This window comes from Nycticebus coucang, chromosome 17, assembly GCF_027406575.1.
Source record: "Nycticebus coucang isolate mNycCou1 chromosome 17, mNycCou1.pri, whole genome shotgun sequence".
Classification (NCBI taxonomy): domain Eukaryota; kingdom Metazoa; phylum Chordata; class Mammalia; order Primates; family Lorisidae; genus Nycticebus; species Nycticebus coucang.
The window spans coordinates 39423270-39443686 of NC_069796.1; the positions used below are offsets into that span (position 1 = coordinate 39423270).

At 42.2% G+C, this 20417-nt stretch overlaps 2 protein-coding genes across 3 annotated transcripts in view; both read left to right on the forward strand.

The window, feature by feature from the left end:
• LOC128568756 (histidine--tRNA ligase, mitochondrial) overlaps positions 1-7255 on the forward strand; it is a 10315-nt gene extending 3060 nt beyond the window's left edge. Inside the window, exons 5-14 of one of the 2 annotated variants that reach the window (XR_008375224.1) lie at positions 537-662; positions 771-878; positions 1167-1265; positions 2997-3090; positions 3658-3785; positions 3883-4125; positions 4273-4389; positions 4588-4734; positions 5154-5340; positions 7161-7255. Coding sequence is in view for 1 of the 2 variants with exons in the window: in XM_053566616.1 (XP_053422591.1) it covers positions 537-662; positions 771-878; positions 1167-1265; positions 2997-3090; positions 3658-3785; positions 3883-4125; positions 4273-4389; positions 4588-4734; positions 5154-5213 (1122 nt within the window). In the remaining variant the exon portion in view is untranslated. Of the gene's footprint in view, positions 1-536; positions 663-770; positions 879-1166; positions 1266-2996; positions 3091-3657; positions 3786-3882; positions 4126-4272; positions 4390-4587; positions 4735-5153; positions 5955-7160 lie in introns of those variants that run through there. The other variant, XM_053566616.1, reaches the window with a different exon arrangement.
• On the forward strand, positions 6095-14303 carry ZMAT2 (zinc finger matrin-type 2). The gene is made up of 6 exons (XM_053566621.1): positions 6095-6823; positions 7161-7254; positions 8629-8752; positions 10190-10263; positions 11014-11159; positions 13240-14303. Exons 1-6 carry the CDS (start codon positions 6806-6808, stop codon positions 13381-13383), a joined length of 600 nt encoding a protein of 199 aa, XP_053422596.1. The 5' UTR covers positions 6095-6805; the 3' UTR covers positions 13384-14303.
• Positions 14304-20417: the final 6114 nt, after the last annotated feature.

A 20417-nucleotide genomic window follows, 5' to 3' on the forward strand; every position in this document is an offset into this window, starting at 1 on the left:
CTGCCCCGGAGCCCTGTCATTTAACTTTAATGTGTATGAAAATCCTTTGAGGGAGCTTGCAAGGCACAGATTCCTGGCCACAGCTCCAGAGATTCCTAATTTTGTAGTGGGGTTCAACAATCTGCCATTTAAACAGGCATCCTGGGTAATTAAGATGCATATGGTCCTTGGCTTATACTTCAGAAATGGCTTAGAATTTGTAGACAGTCCAAGTTCGGAAGCTTGACTATTTTAAGATGGCTGAGAATTAATCTGAATGTGAAGAAATGGCCCAGGTCTGAAGTTAGTTCTTGGGTCACTTCAGTCTCTGGTTCTCTTGTTTTCTGCTGAACTTTTGCTGGGTGAGATTCCTTTGTTTGATACTATTCAATATATATTGAATGCCAATGACTGCTTGGGACAGTGGGAAAAAAGACAGAGAAGGTCCTTGTTCTCATCATGGTGGATGAGATCCAACTGAGGTCCAATCCTCCTTAGTGTCTGTATACTGAGCCTAAGCCTTGAGAAGTATGCTTCTTTCTTAACCTTTATGTGAGGTCCCCTTTGCTCGTTATCTGGCTATGAATAAAGTGAAGAAGATGAAACGCTATCATATTGGAAAAGTGTGGCGGCGGGAGAGCCCAACAATGGCCCAAGGCCGCTACAGGGAGTTCTGCCAGTGTGTAAGTGACTAGATGGGAGCAGCACAGTTGGAGGGTTTTGGGGACCACAACCTTGGAATTGGCTGAGGTTGGAATTGGAGGTTTTTTCCATCTTTTTCTTTGCTGTAGGATTTTGACATTGCTGGTCAGTTTGACCCTATGATCCCTGATGCAGAATGTTTGAAGATTGTGTGTGAAATCCTAAGTGGGCTGCAATTGGGGGACTTTCTCATTAAGGTAAGGCTAGGGCTGAGGACATGGGAAAGAAGTCTGGATTTGGCTTGATATTGTTTTTTTTTTTTTTGGCTTGATATTGTTTATGCAAGTCCTAAATCTAGGTGACCCCAACCTTTAAGCCTGAAGCTCTAGGACTTTCTTAGTCTAGCTGTTGCATTTCTTATATATGTACTCTTCTTTTGAGATTTCCTTTCTATCCCTTTAATGAATCAGTAGAGTAGATACTGTCATTGTTTTGAGGGAAAGGGTATTGACAGGGCACTTAGGTTACCTACAGTGAATTCACAGGTCAATGACCGGCGGATTGTGGATGGAGTGTTTGCTGTCTGTGGTGTTCCTGAAAGCAAGTTCCGTGCCATCGGCTCTTCAATAGACAAACTAGACAAGGTAACAAGACATCCTTTAGTAGACACTACCTAGGTTCTTGCCCTGCCCTCGAATCCATACCACTAGAGAAAAATAAGGAGACAGGAATTGGGCCATTTAGGGGAAGAAGGTAAGGAGACATTCTGAAGGAAAATCCGAGTTGTGATTTATAGTAGGGATAATGGCTGGATTTCTTCTCTTCTACTCTCTCTCTCTTTCTTTCTCCCTCTCTCCCTCTCCCCTTTCTCCTCCCACTCCTGCCCCCCTCCCTCTTCCTCTCTCTCCTTCACCTTGCTCATAGAAATGGTTGAATTTCTTAACACATTGTTGACCTGTCAGGAGTTAACTCGAGTTTTCATGCCCCAATGTTAACCAATCATGAGTTAACTCATGTTTGCACTTGCATTAGCTATTGCAATTTTTAAAACACAAGGTAGTGTAGAAGATTGTAAAAGCTTTCTTGATCATGTTTAGTCATGTGTACTTTATATAAAAAAATTATTTTTCTAGATATTCAAGTTTTTATCATAATTCTAGTATTGCAGAAATTTCAACCATGACAGATCATGATGGTGAAGAATTTTTCAACAAATTATATGCAGATGGTTTATCTAGTGATCTGGAAAATGATAGTTTATCAGGAGACAGTTGTAAAACTAATAATAGACCACCAAAACGGCAAAAAAGAAATGTAATAGAATCTGATAGTGAAAATTATTATTATTATTATTATTTTTGAGACAGAGTTTCACTTTGTCTCCCTTGGTAGAGTGCTGTGGTATCACAGCTCACAGCAACCTCCAGCTCTTGGGCTTAGGTGATTCTCTTGCCTCAGCCTCCCGAGTAGCTGGGACTATAGGGACACACCACAATGCCTGGCTATTTTTTTGTTGCAGTTTGGCCGGGGCTGGGTTTAAACCTGCCACCCTCGGTATATGGGACCGGCACCCTACTCACTGAGCCACAGGCACTGCCTGTGAAAATTATTTTTAAGAAGAGTAGATTGAAAATGATATTACACCAAGCTTGGTGGATTGTACAAATATTTCGGTGTAGCTGTTGAACTTAGTGATTCACCAAGTATCAGTGAGGTGACAGATTTACTTTTTGATAATGATTTTTTTGATTTATTTGCTTCTCAAACCAATTTATACCACCACCAAATGGAACAATTTTATAAAAACTCTTCTAAAACTTTACCATGGATGGAAGTTACCACTAGTGATATAAAGAAGTTTCTCGTTTATTGATACTGATGGAACAAAGTAAGTCATATTTGAGGGATTACTGGTCAACAGATCTGTTACTTCAAACACAATATTTCCTGAAACTATGACTGGAATGAGGTTCCAGCAAACCTTAACGTTTTTTCATCTTTGTGATAATTCACAAGCGACATCTAGTGAAGATAGACTATAAAATTGGGCCTCTTTTAGATTACTTTATTTGAAAATTTCAGTCTTTGTATATACCTAAGCAGGAGTTACCCCTAGAAGAAGCAATGGTTCCATATAGAGGATGTATCAGGTTCGTTTCAATTTCATAATTTGATTAAGAACAATAGCTGCTGACATGGGACAGCTTCTGGGTAAAATTTTGCCTGTCAACAATGTGCTAAGTTGCCTTTGGCCTCTGAGTTTGCTGAGTATACTATTAGCCACTTGTGGCATAAATACTGAATGAAAGTGAAATGTCCTTTTCTGGTTTGAGAAAGGATTTTTGGGGCTGGGCTAATGTTGGATCTTTATGCAGATGTCTTGGAAAGATGTGAGACATGAGATGGTGGCAAAGAAAGGCCTAGCTCCTGAGGTGGCTGATCAAATTGGGGATTATGTCCAATGTCATGGTAAGAACCAAGGTTTTCAGAGCTATGATAGGCTGTGGGTGATATGTGCTCAACTTTTGAAACACCTCCTTTCTGTAGATACCCTAAGCTCCAGAGCCTGCCTTGAATTTAGTTTTCTTTCTAACTTATTTTAAGCACTTTGTGTCTTAGGATGGTAAAGGTGGAGGCAGAGGAGGAGGATCTGGTCACATGAGACCAGGATTTCTTTTTTTAAGAAAGCGAGGATAGCCGGGATTGGTGGCTCACACCTGTAATCCTAGTACTTTGGGAGGCTGAGGCAGGTGGATCGCTTGAGCTCAGGAGTTTGAGACCAGCCTGAGCGAGAGTGAGACCTCATCTCTACTAAAAAAAAAAAAAAAACTGAGGCAAGAGGATCACTTGAGCCCAAGAGTTTGAGGTTCCAATGATGCCATGGCACTCTACCAAGGGTGACAAAGCAAGACTCTGTCTCAAAAAAAAAGGGGGGGAGGAGAAAATGAGGACACCTAGCTAGAAGCGAGAGCACATTAGGGATATATTTGGATGAAGCATGTCTGGGTGAACAGGACAGACCAAATTTCTCCTCAGGTGGGGTGACCCTAGTAGAACAAATGTTCCAGGATCCCAGACTATCCAAGAACAAGCAGGCCCTGGAGGGCCTAGAGGACCTCAAGCTGCTATTTGAATACCTGACTTTATTTGGAATCTCTGAAAAGGTAAGCTGAGTTGGGAGTGGCCTCCTACTGATTTCTGGGGCTTTCAGGGTTCTGAAACTATAACAATTTGGCACTTACCGTAGCCTTGTCCCCACAGATCTCCTTTGACCTAAGCCTGGCTCGAGGCCTGGATTATTATACAGGAGTGATCTATGAAGCAATACTGCTGCAGACCCCAGCTCAGGCTGAGGAGGAGCCCCTGAGCATTGGCAGTGTGGCTGCTGGTGGGCGCTATGACGGGCTGGTGGGCATGTTTGACCCCAAGGGCCAGAGTGTGCCATGTGTGGGGCTCAGCATTGGGGTAGAGCGAATATTCTCCATTGTGGAGCAGAGGATGAAGGTAGGTCTTAGGGCTGAGGTGAGATTGGAGGCCCAAAAACCTTCCTTTTTCTGGAGGTGCAGTTCTACTATTTTTCTGATAATTCTGTCCTGTTTTTGGAATTGTTGTTGCAAAGGAAGTTTTTCTAGCTTTCTTCTTTATTATTAGACTTCAGGTGAGAAGGTACGGACCACAGAGACACAGGTGTTTGTGGCCACACCACAAAAGAACTTTCTCCATGAACGGTTGAAGCTCATTTCAGAGCTTTGGGATGTAGGGATCAAGGTATGGTGAAGCTGATATCTGAGCCATCTGGGTATTTCAGGAACCAAGTTCATTTCTAACTTATGTGTAGGGTGGAACTCAATAGTCTAACAACTAGAGTGGCTTCTTATGGTAGAACTAGCCACTTATTTCTGGCTTCTTTGCAAATAACTGGGGTTTGTGTGCTATAGTCACTTCTAAGTCCTTTACATTTTTCAGGCAGAGATGCTATACAAGAACAACCCTAAATTATTAACCCAACTTCACTATTGTGAGAACATGGGCATTCCTCTGGTGGTCATTATTGGTGAGCAAGAACTGAAGGAAGGGGTTATCAAGCTCCGTTCAGTGGCCAGCAGAAAGGAGGTGAGTGGGGGCAGCAGAAATAGAAGTGACTAGGTGTTTCTACTTTTCCCAGATTTTTTTTCAAAATATGTATCTTCTGGCAGAGGAAATAACATCAGTGTTAATAGTGATAGAGATGAATGCAGACCAACCCCAAAGAACCATTCCAGCCAGTATTGGCTGAGTGGGCAGAAGAAAGACAAATGAAATCTGAATGGGTATTTTGAGACTAATCAACAAAACTGACATAGATCAGGTGTTTGAATTTTTTTATTCTTGAGGGTATACATTGTTTAGGTCAGCCTGACGCTCACACTACTTGATAATGGTTGTATAAATAGTGGGAGTGGATGCAGAATAAAATGAATCTGGAAAAACAATGGCTAAGGAACTAGTATTAACTTTCTAGTTTGTCACATGAAGATTTTCTTATGTTTCAGGTTGCCATTAAACGTGAAAATTTTGTGGCTGAAGTTCAGAAGCATCTATCTGAATCTTGATCCTTGCCCGTTTGCCTCTGTTGCTCTTTGTAGAAAAGAGTTCCTCTAGAGCTGAATTTCTGATGGACTTCACTACTGCTGGCCATGATAGGTGACAAGTACCTTATGCCTCCTCTATCCTTCCTGGGTACAGAACTGTACACGGCCCTGAGGACTCTTGGGCTAGTATAAGCAGTTATTCTGCACGGGTGCAGATGCTGTTATGTGAAAGAGACATGCTTTTGCAGCAGAGGCAAATTTGAAGTGCCATTGAAAGCCTTCAAGAGGCGGTGAGATGGTTGCTATGAGCAAGGTTCTGGGAAAGTCACCTCAGGCTGAGGATTCTGAACCCTTGAGATTAGAAGATAGAACTTAGCCTTCCACTGCAGACACAAAAGTAAATTCTGGGGGATTTGTTCACAATCAGGCCTATCCAGGAGTTTTTGGAAGGCAGCAAGGAGAGGTAATGGCTACTTTCTGCTTTGTTTGAGGGCAGGGATGCTATTCCAAGGGTATGGCAGTACCAATATTGATTGGCATCTCTCCAGGACCATCCACTGATAGTAATAGCAGGGTGGAGCCATCTGTTTATTAATAGTCTTGAACACTGAGCATAATAGGTGACTTGACAAGGTGGGGATACAATATTTTGAGGTTTTAGAGACCATTTCTTGTGCCAGAATCAAAGCTCTGACTAGTCCACATGCTGCTATGGAGGCTGTTATAGAATTGGTTGGATAATGTTAAATAAAATGTGAAGTGATTTGAGTAATTTGTCATCAAGGGGTTGGTTGCATAGACTATAGAAAATTCTATGAAGTAGAAGTGACCTCCCGGGGTTGATTCTTCAGTAAAAGGAACAGTCACAGTTCCTCCCTCCTTTCTCTCCTTCCCTCAACTTGGAGGTACTGTTATATCACTAAAAATCAACAAATAAGCGAGTCATCCGCCAGAGTGCTTCGCTCAGAGTGTTGCTAATAACTGGCCTTCCCAAGTCTAATCACATTGTTTAAATTGTGCCCTAAGGATGGAATGACTGTAATTTTCCCAATTGATGGAGATAGTGATTTAACCAAAAAGCAATAGCATTGCTTCAAAAAGAGCTCAAGTGGAGAACGTGCTTTTCATATGTGTGTTGGGAAAGGTGCCCTGTTGGAAACACTTCAGTTTAGCTTAGAGCTATATCGCCAGTTCATGCAAGTGAAGGGGGTGCATTAGAGCTCCATATACTTCAGCCTTAAAGGAAGTTTAGAAATTCTTGGCAGTACAAGCAAGGTTGATTAGACTAGATCACAGCCCACTGTTTCTGAACCTGTTTCCTCGTTTGTAAAATAGTTAAACTAAATCTATTGGCCCTTCCTTCAAAACTCGTTTTGTAAGTCACGGCAAAAAAACGTTTGCAGGTGCCTTTACTTCCGTGTTGCTTCATACTTCTCTTGCGCCTGCGCCATCTCCTAGGAACGGGGGCGGGGCTAGCAAGTCTTTTTTAGAATCTCCAGTCTTTAGCTCTGTTAGAACACGAGACTCTAAGCTTACTGGAGGGCCGACTTGCTTTACGGCGCCAGGACGCTTTTTACGGCATTTTCCGCCTTGCCATTCACTTCGCTGTGAAGATGGCGTCGGGCAGCGGGGTAGGTGTTGTGTGTGAGGAGGGGGTTCTTGAGGGTGGGAAGTGGCTACTCGGCGCTGAATACAGACAACCTGCTGCGCCAGACTGCCTTTCCTACGCCTCCTCCAGATCCCAGGATTTGGCCCACTTAGTGGAATCGCGGAGGTTTCTCGGGTTAGGTTCCTGAGGCTACCTCAGCCACTTGGTGCGGTCGAGAGTGGAATAGCCACTCCAGACCAAACCTGTCTCTTTCAAAAGGTCCTGGGGCCACCTTTGCGGCGAGGACGCATTTCCCATCAGTTTCTGTAGGGGTCTGGACACGAGTGGCGACGGATCTTGAGCGCTTTTTTTCCCCACAGACAAAAAACTTGGACTTTCGCCGAAAGTGGGACAAAGATGAATACGAAAAACTCGCTGAGAAGAGGCTCACGGAAGAGAGAGAAAAGAAGGATGGTGGGTGTTTGCTCTTTCAAGGGTTAAGGGCATCTTAGAGGTGATACAGTGACTGGAAAGAGTGTGGGGAGTTGAAATGCATTGCTCTCTTATCCATTGTAACTCTGGCAGAGTGTTGCCTCCCTGCTCCCGAGTTTCTACGTTTATGAAATGAGAGCGAGGAGAGGGGCTGAAATGGTTTTGAGGTGCTTTTCAGCTCTGTTGCCCTCTGCTCTCTGCTTCTTTGCTTTCCCTTTGCTTGCCTCATTTAGTGCTTTTCTGAAGTAGAGAGAGTGAAATCCTTAAGAGAAGAAGTGGAGTATTTCATTACTGCTATTGGTGACCCCACTCTTACCTTTGAAATTTCTTAAAGGGGGAAGTATTCCTGGGCCTCTAGTGTAGTTTCAGCGATGGTATTTTTCATGGAACTGGTTATTTCAGTGCTGAGTAATGCTGTTTTTCTGTGCTTTGTACAAGTCAGGAAGTTAGTGGTCCTCTCCATAGGGATTGCATTTCGGGAAAAGTTTTATTTTTTTTTGTCATCTGTTTCAAACTTGTACATCTTTTTTCCTCTTTACTCCATGCCACCTTGCACATGGTAATCCTTTTAGTTTTTATGTAACATGTATAATAAATAGTTCTTGACATGTAACAGGTATATATGTTGGTCCTCTTTTAAAAAACTTGACCTAGTTCTCAGAAAGTATTTATTCTGTGTTATGCTTAGGGTATCTGATTGAAAGCATTACTGAGTAACCTTGCTCCTCTTGAAAAGTTTGTGTTTAGGCCGGGCGTGGTGGCTCACGCCTGTAGTCCCAGCGCTGTGGGAGGCCAAGGCGGTGGATTGCCTGTGAGCCAGAGTAAGACCCCGTCTCTACTAACATCAAAGAGCCGGACGTTGTGGTGGGCGTCTGTAATCCCAGCTACTGGGGAGGCAACGGGAAAGAGCATTGCCAGAGGAAGAAGAAAATGAACAAAAAACGAAGAAGAATGAACAAGCAAACTGAAATTAAAAAAAAAAAAAATTAAAAAAGTAAAGTTTCTGTTTAGTAAAAATTCAGAACTTCCATTCAGTTAATAAATGGAAACATACTGCTTTTTGACTTGCTGACTTTAAAGTAGAGAAAAGCTGTAGAGAGTTGGGGCTGGCTCATTTTCCCCGTGTTGTGATTTTTCTTAAGCTGCTGCTTTAAGTACTTATTGTGTCCCTTTGCTCAGGAATCAGAAAATAAATGAAAGTAGACCTGAGTTTTGGGTTTTGTGCATTTTTTTCCTTTTTGGTCGAGGAACTATAATTTTTTCTCTTATTTATTGATTTATTAATAGATCTATTGCCCTGGGTGTGCTAAGAGGAACTACAATATTAAAAGGACTTCCACCTGTATTATGTTTCAGGAAAACCAGTGCAGCCAGTTAAGCGAGAGCTTCTGCGACACAGGGACTATAAAGTGGACCTGGAATCCAAGCTTGGAAAGACAATTGTTATTACCAAGACCACCCCACAATCTGAGATGGGAGGGTGAGTGGCTTTTCATCTTTCTCTGCAGCCAAGAGGGCTGCAGGGCTAATAAACTACCTATGTAGGTTTTAGGAAGTGTTAAGGGGGATGGAGAGGGGGTGGTCCCTGGTCCTAGGATTTCATCCTTCTTGCCTGTAATTCTAAGAGATGTTTTTTCTTTGTCTTCCAAGGTCTCAAGTTGGAGACTACATGCTAGAGTAGTCACTCTGTGGGCTTTTTCATATCGACACTTCACCTACCACTTAACATTTTAAAAGGGATTGTTTTGTCAGAGGAAGAGTTGAAGAAAGGGACTAATGAAATATCTGGGAGAGAGAAATTAGGTGAAGTTGGAGTGGACCCTAGGAGTTGTTAATGGTGAAGAAAGGGGGTTGAGGTTCCAGACTAGCTGCAAAGGCTGTAGGAGTTATGGATTACCTAATCGTGCACCTTCTTTCCAGACCAAACCTGTAGGAAGAAGGGTCCCACAAGAGGTCATCATCCTTTCGCCCAGCAGTAATTTTTTGTCCAGTTAGGTTCTGGCAAGAGGGCAATACTATAGTAATGAACTGCTTAATAAACCCATGGTTGCCATTCCTTTCAGTTATCATTATGTAAGTTAATAAATTAATCCAAAGCTTAGCATAAACAAAAAATAATTCAGTTTCTTTGGCTAAGAAATTTGGGAGTCATGGTTCTGGGTCAGGGTCTGTCATGAAGCTGCAGTCAAGAAGTTGAATAGGTAGGTCTGCATTCTTTTGAGTCTCAAGTGGAGCCAGAGAATCTGCTTCCAAGCTTTCTCACATGCCTATGGTTTGGAGGCCTAATTTCTTTCTTTTTTTTTTTTTTGTAGAGACAGAGTCACTTTATGGCCCTCGGTAGAGTGCCGTGGCCTCACACAGCTCATAGCAACCTCCAACTCCCGGGCCCAAGTGATTCTCTTGCCTCAGCATCCCGAGTAGCTGGGACTACAGGTGCCTGCCACAACGCCCGGCTATTTTTTGGTTGCAGTTTGGCCAGGGTGGGTTTGAACCCGCCACCCTGGGCATATGGGGCCGGCGCCTTACCGACTGAGCCACAGGCGCCGCCCTGGAGGCCTAATTTCTTTGCCCCACAGGCCAATGCATAAGGCAACTCACAATAAAACAATTGGCTTCCTCAGAACAGAGGATCCATACAAAGGCAAAAAGGCCCCTTTTTACTTTTTTAATAGCCTAATCTCTGAAAAGTAACATACCATCATTTTTGACATAGTTTATTGATCACACAGACTAATCCTGATACAAGTGGGGAGGAGACTACAAGGGAGAGGAATACCAGAATATTGCCTCATTTTGGGACTTAGAGGGTGGCTATTCCATGTCCTGAAAGCTAAATCTTTGTGGAGATATAGTAATAAAACTTCTAAAAAGTGACATCTTTAAAACCAGGTTTAACCCATGTGTTGTTTTTTATTAGATATTACTGTAATGTCTGTGACTGTGTGGTGAAGGACTCCATCAACTTTCTGGATCACATTAATGGAAAGAAACGTAAGGCTTGGAGGTAGTTTGTGATGAGGGTTGGGATTGGGTTTTGGAGGTGGGGTGGAAAAGAAGGGTCCTTTTTTGATTCCTGGGGAACTCAGCACAGGCCATCCTTTACTTCATTATCTAATATTTCTGGCTGGAAGGTTAAAGATACTGTTCTGGCATCTCCGCAAGCCCAAACCATGTTCTTTCTGGGCCCACTTGGCTGTAATGATGCTCATCTGCTCAGTAAAGGCAATTTGAAGGCACGTGCATCTTGCTGTTTAGAGTTGTTGCTTCTGGAACAACTGGTGAGGCCAAGGAAGTATTTTTTTAGCCATAATTATTTTTGCTGTGGGCAAGAGATGATTTCTTTCTTTCTATTTTTTTCTTTTTCTTTTTTTTTTGAGACAGAGTCTCACTCTGTCACCCTGGGTAGAGTGCTGTGGTGTCATAGCCCACAGCAACCTCAAACTCTTGGGCTCAAGCGATCCTCTTGCCTCAGCCTCCCAGGTAGCTGGGACACAGGTGCTGCCACACTGCCTGACTAGTTTTTCTATTTTTAGTAGAGACGGTCTTGCTCTTTCTCAGGGTGGTCTCTAACTCCTGAGCTCAAGCAGTCTACCTGCCTAGGCCTCTCAGAGTGCTAGGAGTACAGGCGTAAGCCACAGTGCCCAGCCTGATTTTTTTTTTTTAAGAAGTTAGGAGAACACTCTTTGAGGGTCTGAGAATTATTGTAATGACCTTGCCTTCTTTACCGTTGACCCCACCCAGATCAGCGAAACCTGGGTATGTCTATGCGTGTAGAACGTTCTACCCTGGATCAGGTGAAGAAACGTTTTGAGGTCAACAAGAAGAAGATGGAAGAGAAACAGAAGGATTATGATTTTGAGGAAAGGATGAAGGAGCTCAGAGAAGAGGTAAGACTTCTGTCCTTCCCCTGATGAGCTTTGAATATTAGGTTATGAATCATAGGAGGCTCTCTTCCTCATCCCACTCCTACCTCAAAGTTGTATCTTGTTTATTGCTTTTGTTTTGGAGTCTCATGTTCTGAATGAAATGGCTTCAAACCCACCCTTTTCTTCTCTACTCTTAGCCATACTTTTTTTTTTTTTTTTTGGCAATTATGGTTCATGATTGGGTTATATCACAATAAATTCATTGTAAGTTGAAAATATCATAAGTCAGAAATGTATTTCGTACACCTAACCTACCAAACATGGCTTAGCTCAGCCTATCTTAAGATACTCAGAACACGTTTGCCTTCAGTTTGGCAAAATTATCTAACACAAAGCCTTTTTTTTTTGAGGCCAGAGTCTCAACTGTTGCCTAGGCTAGAGTGCAGTGGCATCAGCCTAGCTCACAGCAGCCTCAAACTCCTGCCTCAGTCTCCCCATAGCTGGGACTACATGCACTTGTCACAGTTCCTGGATAGTTTTTCTACTTTTAGTAGAGATGGGGTGTCATTTTTGCTCAGGCTGGTCTTGAACTTCTGAGCTTAAGAGATCTTCCTGCTTCAGTTTTCCAGAGTGTTAGGATTACAAGTATGAGCCATTGTGCCCAGCCACAAAGCCTATTTTTTAATAGTGTTGAATATCACTGGGTGCAGCGGCTAATGCTTATAATCCCAACACTCTGGGAGGCCAAGGTGGGTGGATTGCTTGAGCTCAGGAGTTTGAGACCAGCCTAAACAAGAGTGAGACCCCATCTCTACTTTAAAAAAAAAAAAAATAGAAAAGTTAGCAGGGCATTGTGGCAGGTGCTTATAGTCTTAGCTGCTCGGGACTATAGAGCCCAAGAGTTTGAGGTTGCTATGAGCTATGATGCCACAGTATTCTACTCAAGGGCAACAGAGTGAGACTATGTCTTCAAAAAAAAAAAAACAAACATATATATATATATCATTGTCAGTTGGGGATGTCTTTATCCTTTTGTTTATTTAATTATTATTATTATTTTTTGAGACAGTTTCACTATGTCTTGGGCTTAAGCAATTCTCTTGCCTTAGCCTCTCAAGTAGCTGGGACTACAGGTGCCCGCCATAACGCCTGGCTAACCTTTTGTTTAATTTTTTTAAGACTTAATTTTTTAGAGCACTTTCAGGTTTACAGCAAAATTGAGAGGAAGGTATAGAGATTTCCCATATATTCCTGCTTTCACACAGGCATAGCTTCCTTCATCTTTATCCTTTGTCCTTTTCCTTTATCCTTAAAAAAAACAAAAAAAAAAAAACAAAAAACCTAGAGGAGAGATTAACTAAATATACCTAGTTTCCAAGAGGCCCGTGGAACCAGGCTGACTGGGTCAGAATTCTGTTTCCTCTACTTACTAGTTGTGAATGTTGGGCATGTTATTTAACCTCTTTGTGCCTCAGTTTCCCCATAATAGTCTCAGTATAATATACATAAAGTAATCAGAATAGTTCTTGGTATGTACTGTGTACCCTAGAATGTTCGTTGCCATTAGTTTGGCTTCCACAATCCCTTTTTTTTTTTTTTTTTGAGGGTAGGTAGACAGTCTTGCTCTATCACCCACCTAGGACTAGAGTGGATTGGTATCATTGTAGTTTGTTACAACTTCCAATTCCTGGGTTGAAGCAGTTCTTCTGCCTCAGTCTCCTGTGTAGCTGAGACTACAGGTGCCTGCCATGATGCCCAGCTAAAATTTTAATTTGTAGTAGAGACGGTCTTCATTCTTGCTTAGGCTGATCTCCCCCTTCAGCCTACCAGAGTGCTAGGATTACAGTGGTGGGCCACCACACACTGCTGCCATAATCCTTTTAAGAAGTAAGAATGGACTGTGTGTAGGAATGAGAAATTTTCTCTAGAGGCTAAAACTTCTTTCTTTAAAATCTTTGCTGTGGCTTTTGCTTTCTTTGCCTTTCAGATTTTACTTTTGTTTAACTACATTTTCCTAAAGATAGGAAGGAATCATGGGGCTCACGTCTCTTTCAACATTTGGCTTAAGAGTAAACTGATTCTGAGTGATTTTCCCCTCCAGGAAGAAAAGGCCAAAGCATACAAGAAAGAGAAGCAGAAGGAGAAGAAAAGGAGGGCTGAGGAGGACTTGACATTCGAGGAGGATGATGAGATGGCAGCTGTGATGGGCTTCTCTGGCTTTGGTTCCACCAAGAAGAGTTACTGAGGCTTTCTATGCTTGGCCTAAGTTTGGCCTATGCTGGACTAACTGTGTGTGTGTGTGTGTTTGCTAGGGTTTGGGTGGGGTGGTTCATTTCTTTTTGGGTACTGGGGAAAGTCCTTAAGAGTATTAATGGTGAGGACTAGAGGGTGGGTGTTTGTGGTTTCCTTCTACCTTGGAAGAAGGCACAGGATACAAAGGTAATACTGTGGCACATTCCTTTAGCCTCAGTATATATATGTCACTGGATTCAGAGGACCTCTGCCCATCTGAGTTTCCAATAAAGAAAAACCTCCCCTTTGAGGCTGCTTCCCCGAAACTCCTCCTGCATCTTTCCCTCTTCATCTATCCATCCTCTGTCTTGAGCATCCTGCCTTTATCCTATGTTCTGCCTTTGTTTTAATTTTGACTTTTCTTCAGCCTGCAACAGAAACAATCTCTGGGTCCCCAGATTCCAGTTGGTGGCATATCCTGACTAATTGCCTCCTCCCATCCTGCCCTGTGGTTCTCTAGCCACCTGTGCATGCATGTATACTTTTGCTTGAGTTGGTGGTATGTGTGGGGTGTGTGTGCATGAATCTGTTCATAGAGGTAGCCTGAGCTAGAATATCAGAGCATTGCTTGCCCTGGGGCCTGATGTTCTTGGCTACCTCAGAGCATGTAACAGGAAATTAAATGGGATGAGTGTTTGGTGTGGTTTTTGTCTGGTAAGTTTTTTAACATTGTTTAGATATAGATTGTTTCAGCTTCTGTTTGTTTCGTTTTACTGAGGATTTCTCTGTTTTTGTCTTCCTTGTGAGCAGGCTCTTGGAAGAACCTGTTTGATGCATAAAAGAAAATGGAAAAAAGCCAAAACCTCACTATGGGAATCCTTGGGTCTTAGAGGTTATTCAGCGTATATAATAAATGGTATTGGCTGGGCCTGTTTCACATTTGGTGGGAACATTCCATATTCCCTGTGCATATTTGATTTTCCTTCTTACACTGAGGATTTTCATATAGAGTGTTTTTTTTCTCCTTTCATTTGAACACTGACACTTTAATTTTTGCCTTGGTTCCTTTAGCATGCGTTTTGTTTTTCTCTGATAATGGGCTCTGTCCAGAGGAATTTGGACAGAATTACTTCTATAATTTCAGCCTCTGCTCTTCTGCTTTTGGAACAGCAGAGCTTAGGGTTGAATTTAGTGTTTTTCTTACTATCTACATTTGGGCTAGGCACAGGGTTACCTGGCACTGTTGACATTTTAGGATGGATAATTCTTTGTTGTGAAGGGGCAGTGCTGTGCATTGTAGGATGTTTAGCAACATCTCTGGCCTCTACCTACTAGTTGCCAGTAGCACCCTCTTCCACAGTTGTGACAAATGAAAATGTCCATGTTCCCTGGGAGGGGACAGAATCCTTCTACCCTCATTAAGAACCACTGAGAAGAAGCTCCCTTCCTGCCTAAGTTGAAAAGTGGATAGCACAGACTGGTTAACTAAAACCATAGAACTTTGATATCCCTTGGATCAGGTACTGTGCCAGGTTCAAGGATGTGGAGGTGGAAAAAATAGTCTCACATATACACAAAAACCTATAGGTCTATACTTCTGAAGCAGGTGAATCCTGAACTGTGTGTGCTGATTCTATACACTGAAAGATTCTGTTTGGGTTGACAAAGCTGCCACCATAAAGCTTGTTTTCTTCTCTGCCCCATTTAGTTCCTTAGACCTTCTGTAGCATCTGAACCACTGTGGGTCTTACAAAGCACCGTACATTTCACTTTGGATTTTCCATGTCAGGCATGCCTTTAATCTAATTAATTTCTGATGCTGAATCTTTTCTACTGGGACTCCTATGTGAACATGTCTTCATCACTTGGCTCAAGGCCTGCTGAAAATTTTAGATACATCATTGTCTAATTGGGGATAGATTAATGAGTGCTTTTCCTTGGCAGTATTATGTGCATTGGGTACTCTGTCCTAGTTGACTGGGCCTTTTTGTTAACTCTTAAAAGGTAGGATGGAGAAAGTATCAGTGAGGTGAATTCCTTCCATGGTTCTTTATTCATTCTTTAGAAAGCCATCTAATCAAATTTAGCTTCAAATGATTTCCCTCTCCTTTTGATCCAGTAGGATCTTACCTCTGGTCACTGCTACTAAAAAGCAATTCTCAATTCTAGGTTCTTTATACTCTCTTGGGACTGGTAAGTGGTTTGAGTCTCAAAGGGACCTGTATAGGTAACTGGTGTTGGGAAGTGCTCAAGGTGGTGGCTTGGAAGGAGATGGGATGCAAATTCAGGAGCCTGGAACAATCCCAGGTGACTATGAAGTCTCCAGAAGAGATATTTCTTTGATGTTTTTCTAAAACCCATGGAAATATTGCATTTTGGTTGAGGAATATCCTTGTGAGTAGCCTGCATATATTCGTATGTTCATTGAGTGCTTGAGTATACTATAGACACTGGTAGTCTTTTCTGGGGCAAGGCATCTGGATGTTCTGGAATTTACGTTCTGGTGGAATTGCCCTTTAATTAGGGCACAGAAGACCTTATGGCTTCACATACCCGCAGGGCCTTTTTTATTTCTCCAATAACCCTGTCCAGACTGTGGACACTGGTAGTATCTTCTGGTGCGAGGCATCATTATCTTGGATGTCATGGAATTTACATTCTGGTGAAATTGCCTGTTAAAGTAGTTAGGTTATGAAAAATCCTTATGGCTTCACAAACCCTCAGGGTCTTTTGTATTTCTCCTATAACCCCCTTCAGAACCTTAAACGTGGAGATTATTTAATCCAGTAAATCTACTCATAAGCATCTATCCTGCAAACCTACTTGTGTATGTGTACGTAAATGTACAACATGTTTACTACATCTTTGTTTATGCTAGTGAAACTTAAAACTAGTATGTTAAATGTAAACTTTACAATATATGTGAATTAGATCTATACGTACTCGATAGGAAGGATCTCCAAGACATACTATTACATACACAGAATATCCAATAACTGGGTACCCAGAAAGCCAAACAGAAAAAAAAAAATCATGTGTACAGTTATATAGATTGAGGAAAAGAACCGGAAAGGCACACCATTGAAATATTGATTATGGTTAACTGGAAAAAAGGAATTTTGGGAAGAGAAAGCTGTTTACGGTGTATGTAAAAGGAATTGAAATAATTCTCTCTCTTTTTTTTTTTTTTTTTTTTTTTTTGCAGTTTTTGGCTGGGGCCGGGTTTGAACCTACCACCTTCAGTGTATGGGGCCAGAGCCCTACTTTTTGAGCCACAGGCGCCACCCAGTTCTCTTTTTTGAGACAGAGTCTCTGTTGCCCTAGGTAGAGTGCTGTGGCATATAGCTCACAGCAACCTCAAACTCTGGGGCTTGAGTAGTCCTCTTGCTTCAGCCTCTGGGTAGCTGGGACTACAGGCATGTACCACTGCGCACTGCTAGTTTTTCTATTTTTAGTAGAGATAGGGTCTTGCTCTTGCTCTGGTGGTATTAGAACTGAGCTCAAGCAATCCATCTGCCTCAGCCTCCCAGAGAGCTAGTATTACAGGTGTGAGCCACTGCACCCAGCCGGCCTAAAATTGAAATAATTTTTAGAAATAGCAAGTAATATGAGAATTATATAACACCTGGGAGAAGAACCATCAGGTTTATCTTTCTAGCAGTAAAGTCCCAAGATAAGATCAGAAATAGTTTGCATCTTGTAAAGATTTCACTCTGACCCAGGCACCAGGGAAGTTGATCACAGTGACCCTGGGTGGTGACTTGGGGAACGTAGAGGCTGGAAGGGTATCCAGAGACTTGTGAGCCAAGTGACTGCTGAGTAGGAGAGTAAGTTGGGGTACAACTGTAGAAGAGCTCACCAGGGGAGATGAGGAAGTCAGTCCTCCTCACTGCTGTGTCTCCAGGTGGGCATTCTTCAGGTGTCTGGTAGTGGGGAGGTGAGGATTGGACCGTCTTGGATGCTGAGTCATGCTGGAACATGTATTTTGACTCTGCACGTGTTTCTCACCACTTAAGAAAATATAATCTGGAAACAATTTCAAGACTGGTGTAAGCTCAGTGGTCCCTTTGACAAAGAATACGCTTTCAACTGTCTTGCTCTTTGAACTGCCTTGCAGGGACGGGGTGGTTCAAGACCCTGTGGGCACTCTTAAATCCTTTTGCTGATGTCCTGGCATAACTTGTTTTCTGCAGAAGTTCAACTCCCTTTCCAGATAAAGGGAAAGAGGGCTTTTCTGGGAATTGACTGATTCTAGTGCGGGGGTCAGGAAATACAGAAATGAACTTAGAGCATCTTGTCATGCTAGAAAGTTAAGGACTGCTTGAACAACTCTTAAAATGAAATACAATGTTTAATGTTTTGGTGTTTGTTTTTGTCCCATTAGCTACTTGTATACTTGTATCTTTTCTAATGTCCTTTTGGTCTGAGGCCCAGAGGATTTTTTCTTTCAAATCTGATTTTTTAAAGATAGACCTCAGAGTTGACCATTCCATGTAAATTTTCCTAGATTCATGGAAGACCCTTTTGATGTGGAGACCCAAGTTTTATTTCCAGAAAGTTTTCTTACTCTGTTAATTGTAGAGATGGAGTCTCTCTATATTGCCCAGCTTGTCTCTAACTCTTGGCCCCTGAAAGTGCTGGGTTTATAATCTGTGAATCACTAAAACCCACTTGTACTATAATTTTGAATGTCTATTCCATTATTTTATTTTTCTGCAGGGACCACAATATATTTTGCATCTTTGCCTATCTATTACTTTCTTAATTATCCTTACTGCTTTCATGATTCCATTTTTATTTTCTTGGCTGTTTTAATTCTACTCCTCAATACTAGTTATGTTTTAAATAAAAGCTCTTCCCTGTTGTACCCTTATAATTCAGTCTTTTTCTTTCTGAGATGATTTTTTTTTTGAGGTGGTCTCATTATGTTGCCCTTGGTTGAGTACCGTGTAGTGTCACAGCTCACAGCAACCCCCAACTCTTGGGCTTAAGCAATTCTCTTAGCCTCAGCCTCTGTATTTTCTTAGTCGTTTTAATTCTTTTCCTCAATACTACCCCATTTCCCCGAAAATAAGACAGTGTCTTATTTTAAGGTGTGCTCCCAAAGATGCGCTAGGTCTTATTTTCAGGGGACGTCTTATCTTTCCTGTAAGTAGGTCTTATTTTCGGAGGATGTCTTATTTGGGGGGGGGAAATAGGGTAGTTATGGTGTTTTTTTTTTTGTTTGTTTGTTTGTTTTTTGGCCGGGGCTGGGTTTGAACCCGCCACCTCTGGCATATGGGACCAGCGCCCTACTCCTTGAGCCACAGGCACCGCCCAGGGTAGTTATGTTTTAAGTAAAATGTCTTACCCTTTGTACCCTTATAATTCAGTCTTTTTTCTGAGATGATTTGTTTTTTTTCTTTAGTATCTCCTAATTTTAACAAACTTTTTTTCCCCTTCCCTTTTCCTTTCCTTCTTTCTTTCTTTCTTTTTTTATTTTTGTTGGGGATTCATTGAGGGTACAATAAGCCAGATCACACTGATTGCATTTGTTAGGTAAAGTCCCTCTTGTAATCGTGTTCCTTCCTCTTTCTTTTTGAGGCAGAGTCTCACTCTGTCTCCCCCGGTAGGTAGAATTCTGTGGGATCATCATAGCTCACAACAACCTCAAACTCTTGGGCTCAAGTGATCCTGCTGCAGACTCCTAAGTAGCTGGAACTACAGGCATGCGCCACCATGCCTGGTTAATTTTTCTATTTTTTGTAGAGATTGGGTCTCTTTCTTCCCTGGCTGGTCTTGAAATCCTGAGCTCATGAAATCCACCCGCTGCTGGCTCTGCACCCATAGCACAGTGGTTATGGTGCCAGCCACATGCACCAAGGCTGATGGGTTTGAACCCAACCCAGGCCTTCTGAACAATGACAACTGCAATTAAAAAAAAAAAAATAGGGATGGCGCCTGTGGCTCAAGGAGTAGGGCACCGGTCCCATATGCCAGAGGTGGTGGGTTCAAACCCAGCCCTGGCCAAAAACCACCAAAAAAAAAAAAAATAGCTGGGTGTTGTGGCAGGTGCTTGTAGTCCCAGCTACTCAGGAGGCTGAGGCAAGAGAATCGCGTTAAGCCCAAGAGTTTGAGGTTGCTGTGAGCTGTGATACCACAGCACTCAACTAAAGGCAACATGGTGAGACTGTCTAAAAAAAACCAAACAAACCTCAAATCCACCCACCTTGGCTTCCCAGATTGCTAGGATTACAGGTCTGAACCACTGTGCCCTGCCAAAAAACTCTTCTTAATCTTTGTTCTTTGTCTTTTTCCATTCTGAGTTATTTTTCTGATTCACAGTATTTTTTCATTTTACCAAATGGCTGAGGTTATTTAATTTAGGTTGGGGTGTTGTGTTTCAGCTGTTTCATAGCTAGTTTTTAAAAAAAATACCGATTTCATTTTTTTAATATATTTTATATCTGTCATTTTCTCGTTTTATTTTGAATATACTACAGAAGTATAGGTCTGTCATTTTTTGTTGATTTTGAGATGTTTTATTTTTTAATTTCAGCAATTGCAAATGAGGCAGATGTTTTGGAGTATTACCAGATTTCTTAGTTTGAGTACCCTCCTTTGTTGGGAGAACAAAATGCATTTTCCCCCAAACAGGCTCTGTTTGCAGGTATAGAGCACAGGTTAATGTCTTCTAATTTTGTGATTCTCTTTCTTTTGTTTATGTTTTGTTGAGACTGTGGTAGGGTGCAGCGTGGTCATCATAACTCACTGCAACCTCATACTCCTGTGCTCCAGTGATCCTCCTACCTCAGCCTCCCATGTAGCTGGGACTACAGGTGCACATCACTACTCCTGGCTATTTTTTCTATTTTTTTGTAGATATGGGGTCTTGTTCTTGCTCAGGCGGGTCTCCAACTCCTGCTCTCAAGCAATCCTCAACTTGAACTCCCAAAGTGCTAGGATTACAAGTGTGAGCACCATGTTCAGCCTTCTCTTATTTCTTTGGCGTCTTTGGGGACTCAAGCAATCCCTTTGCCTCAGCCTCTCGAGTAGCTGATAGTAGAG

What these genes read in the sequence shown, in the direction of transcription:
- ZMAT2 (XM_053566621.1), top strand. An exon ending in TCACATTAATGGAAAGAAAC is followed by an intron (nt 10,264 to 11,013) that starts GTAAGGCTTGGA and finishes GACCCCACCCAG; the next exon opens with ATCAGCGAAACCTGGGTATG. An exon ending in TGAAGGAGCTCAGAGAAGAG is followed by an intron (nt 11,160 to 13,239) that starts GTAAGACTTCTG and finishes TTTCCCCTCCAG; the next exon opens with GAAGAAAAGGCCAAAGCATA.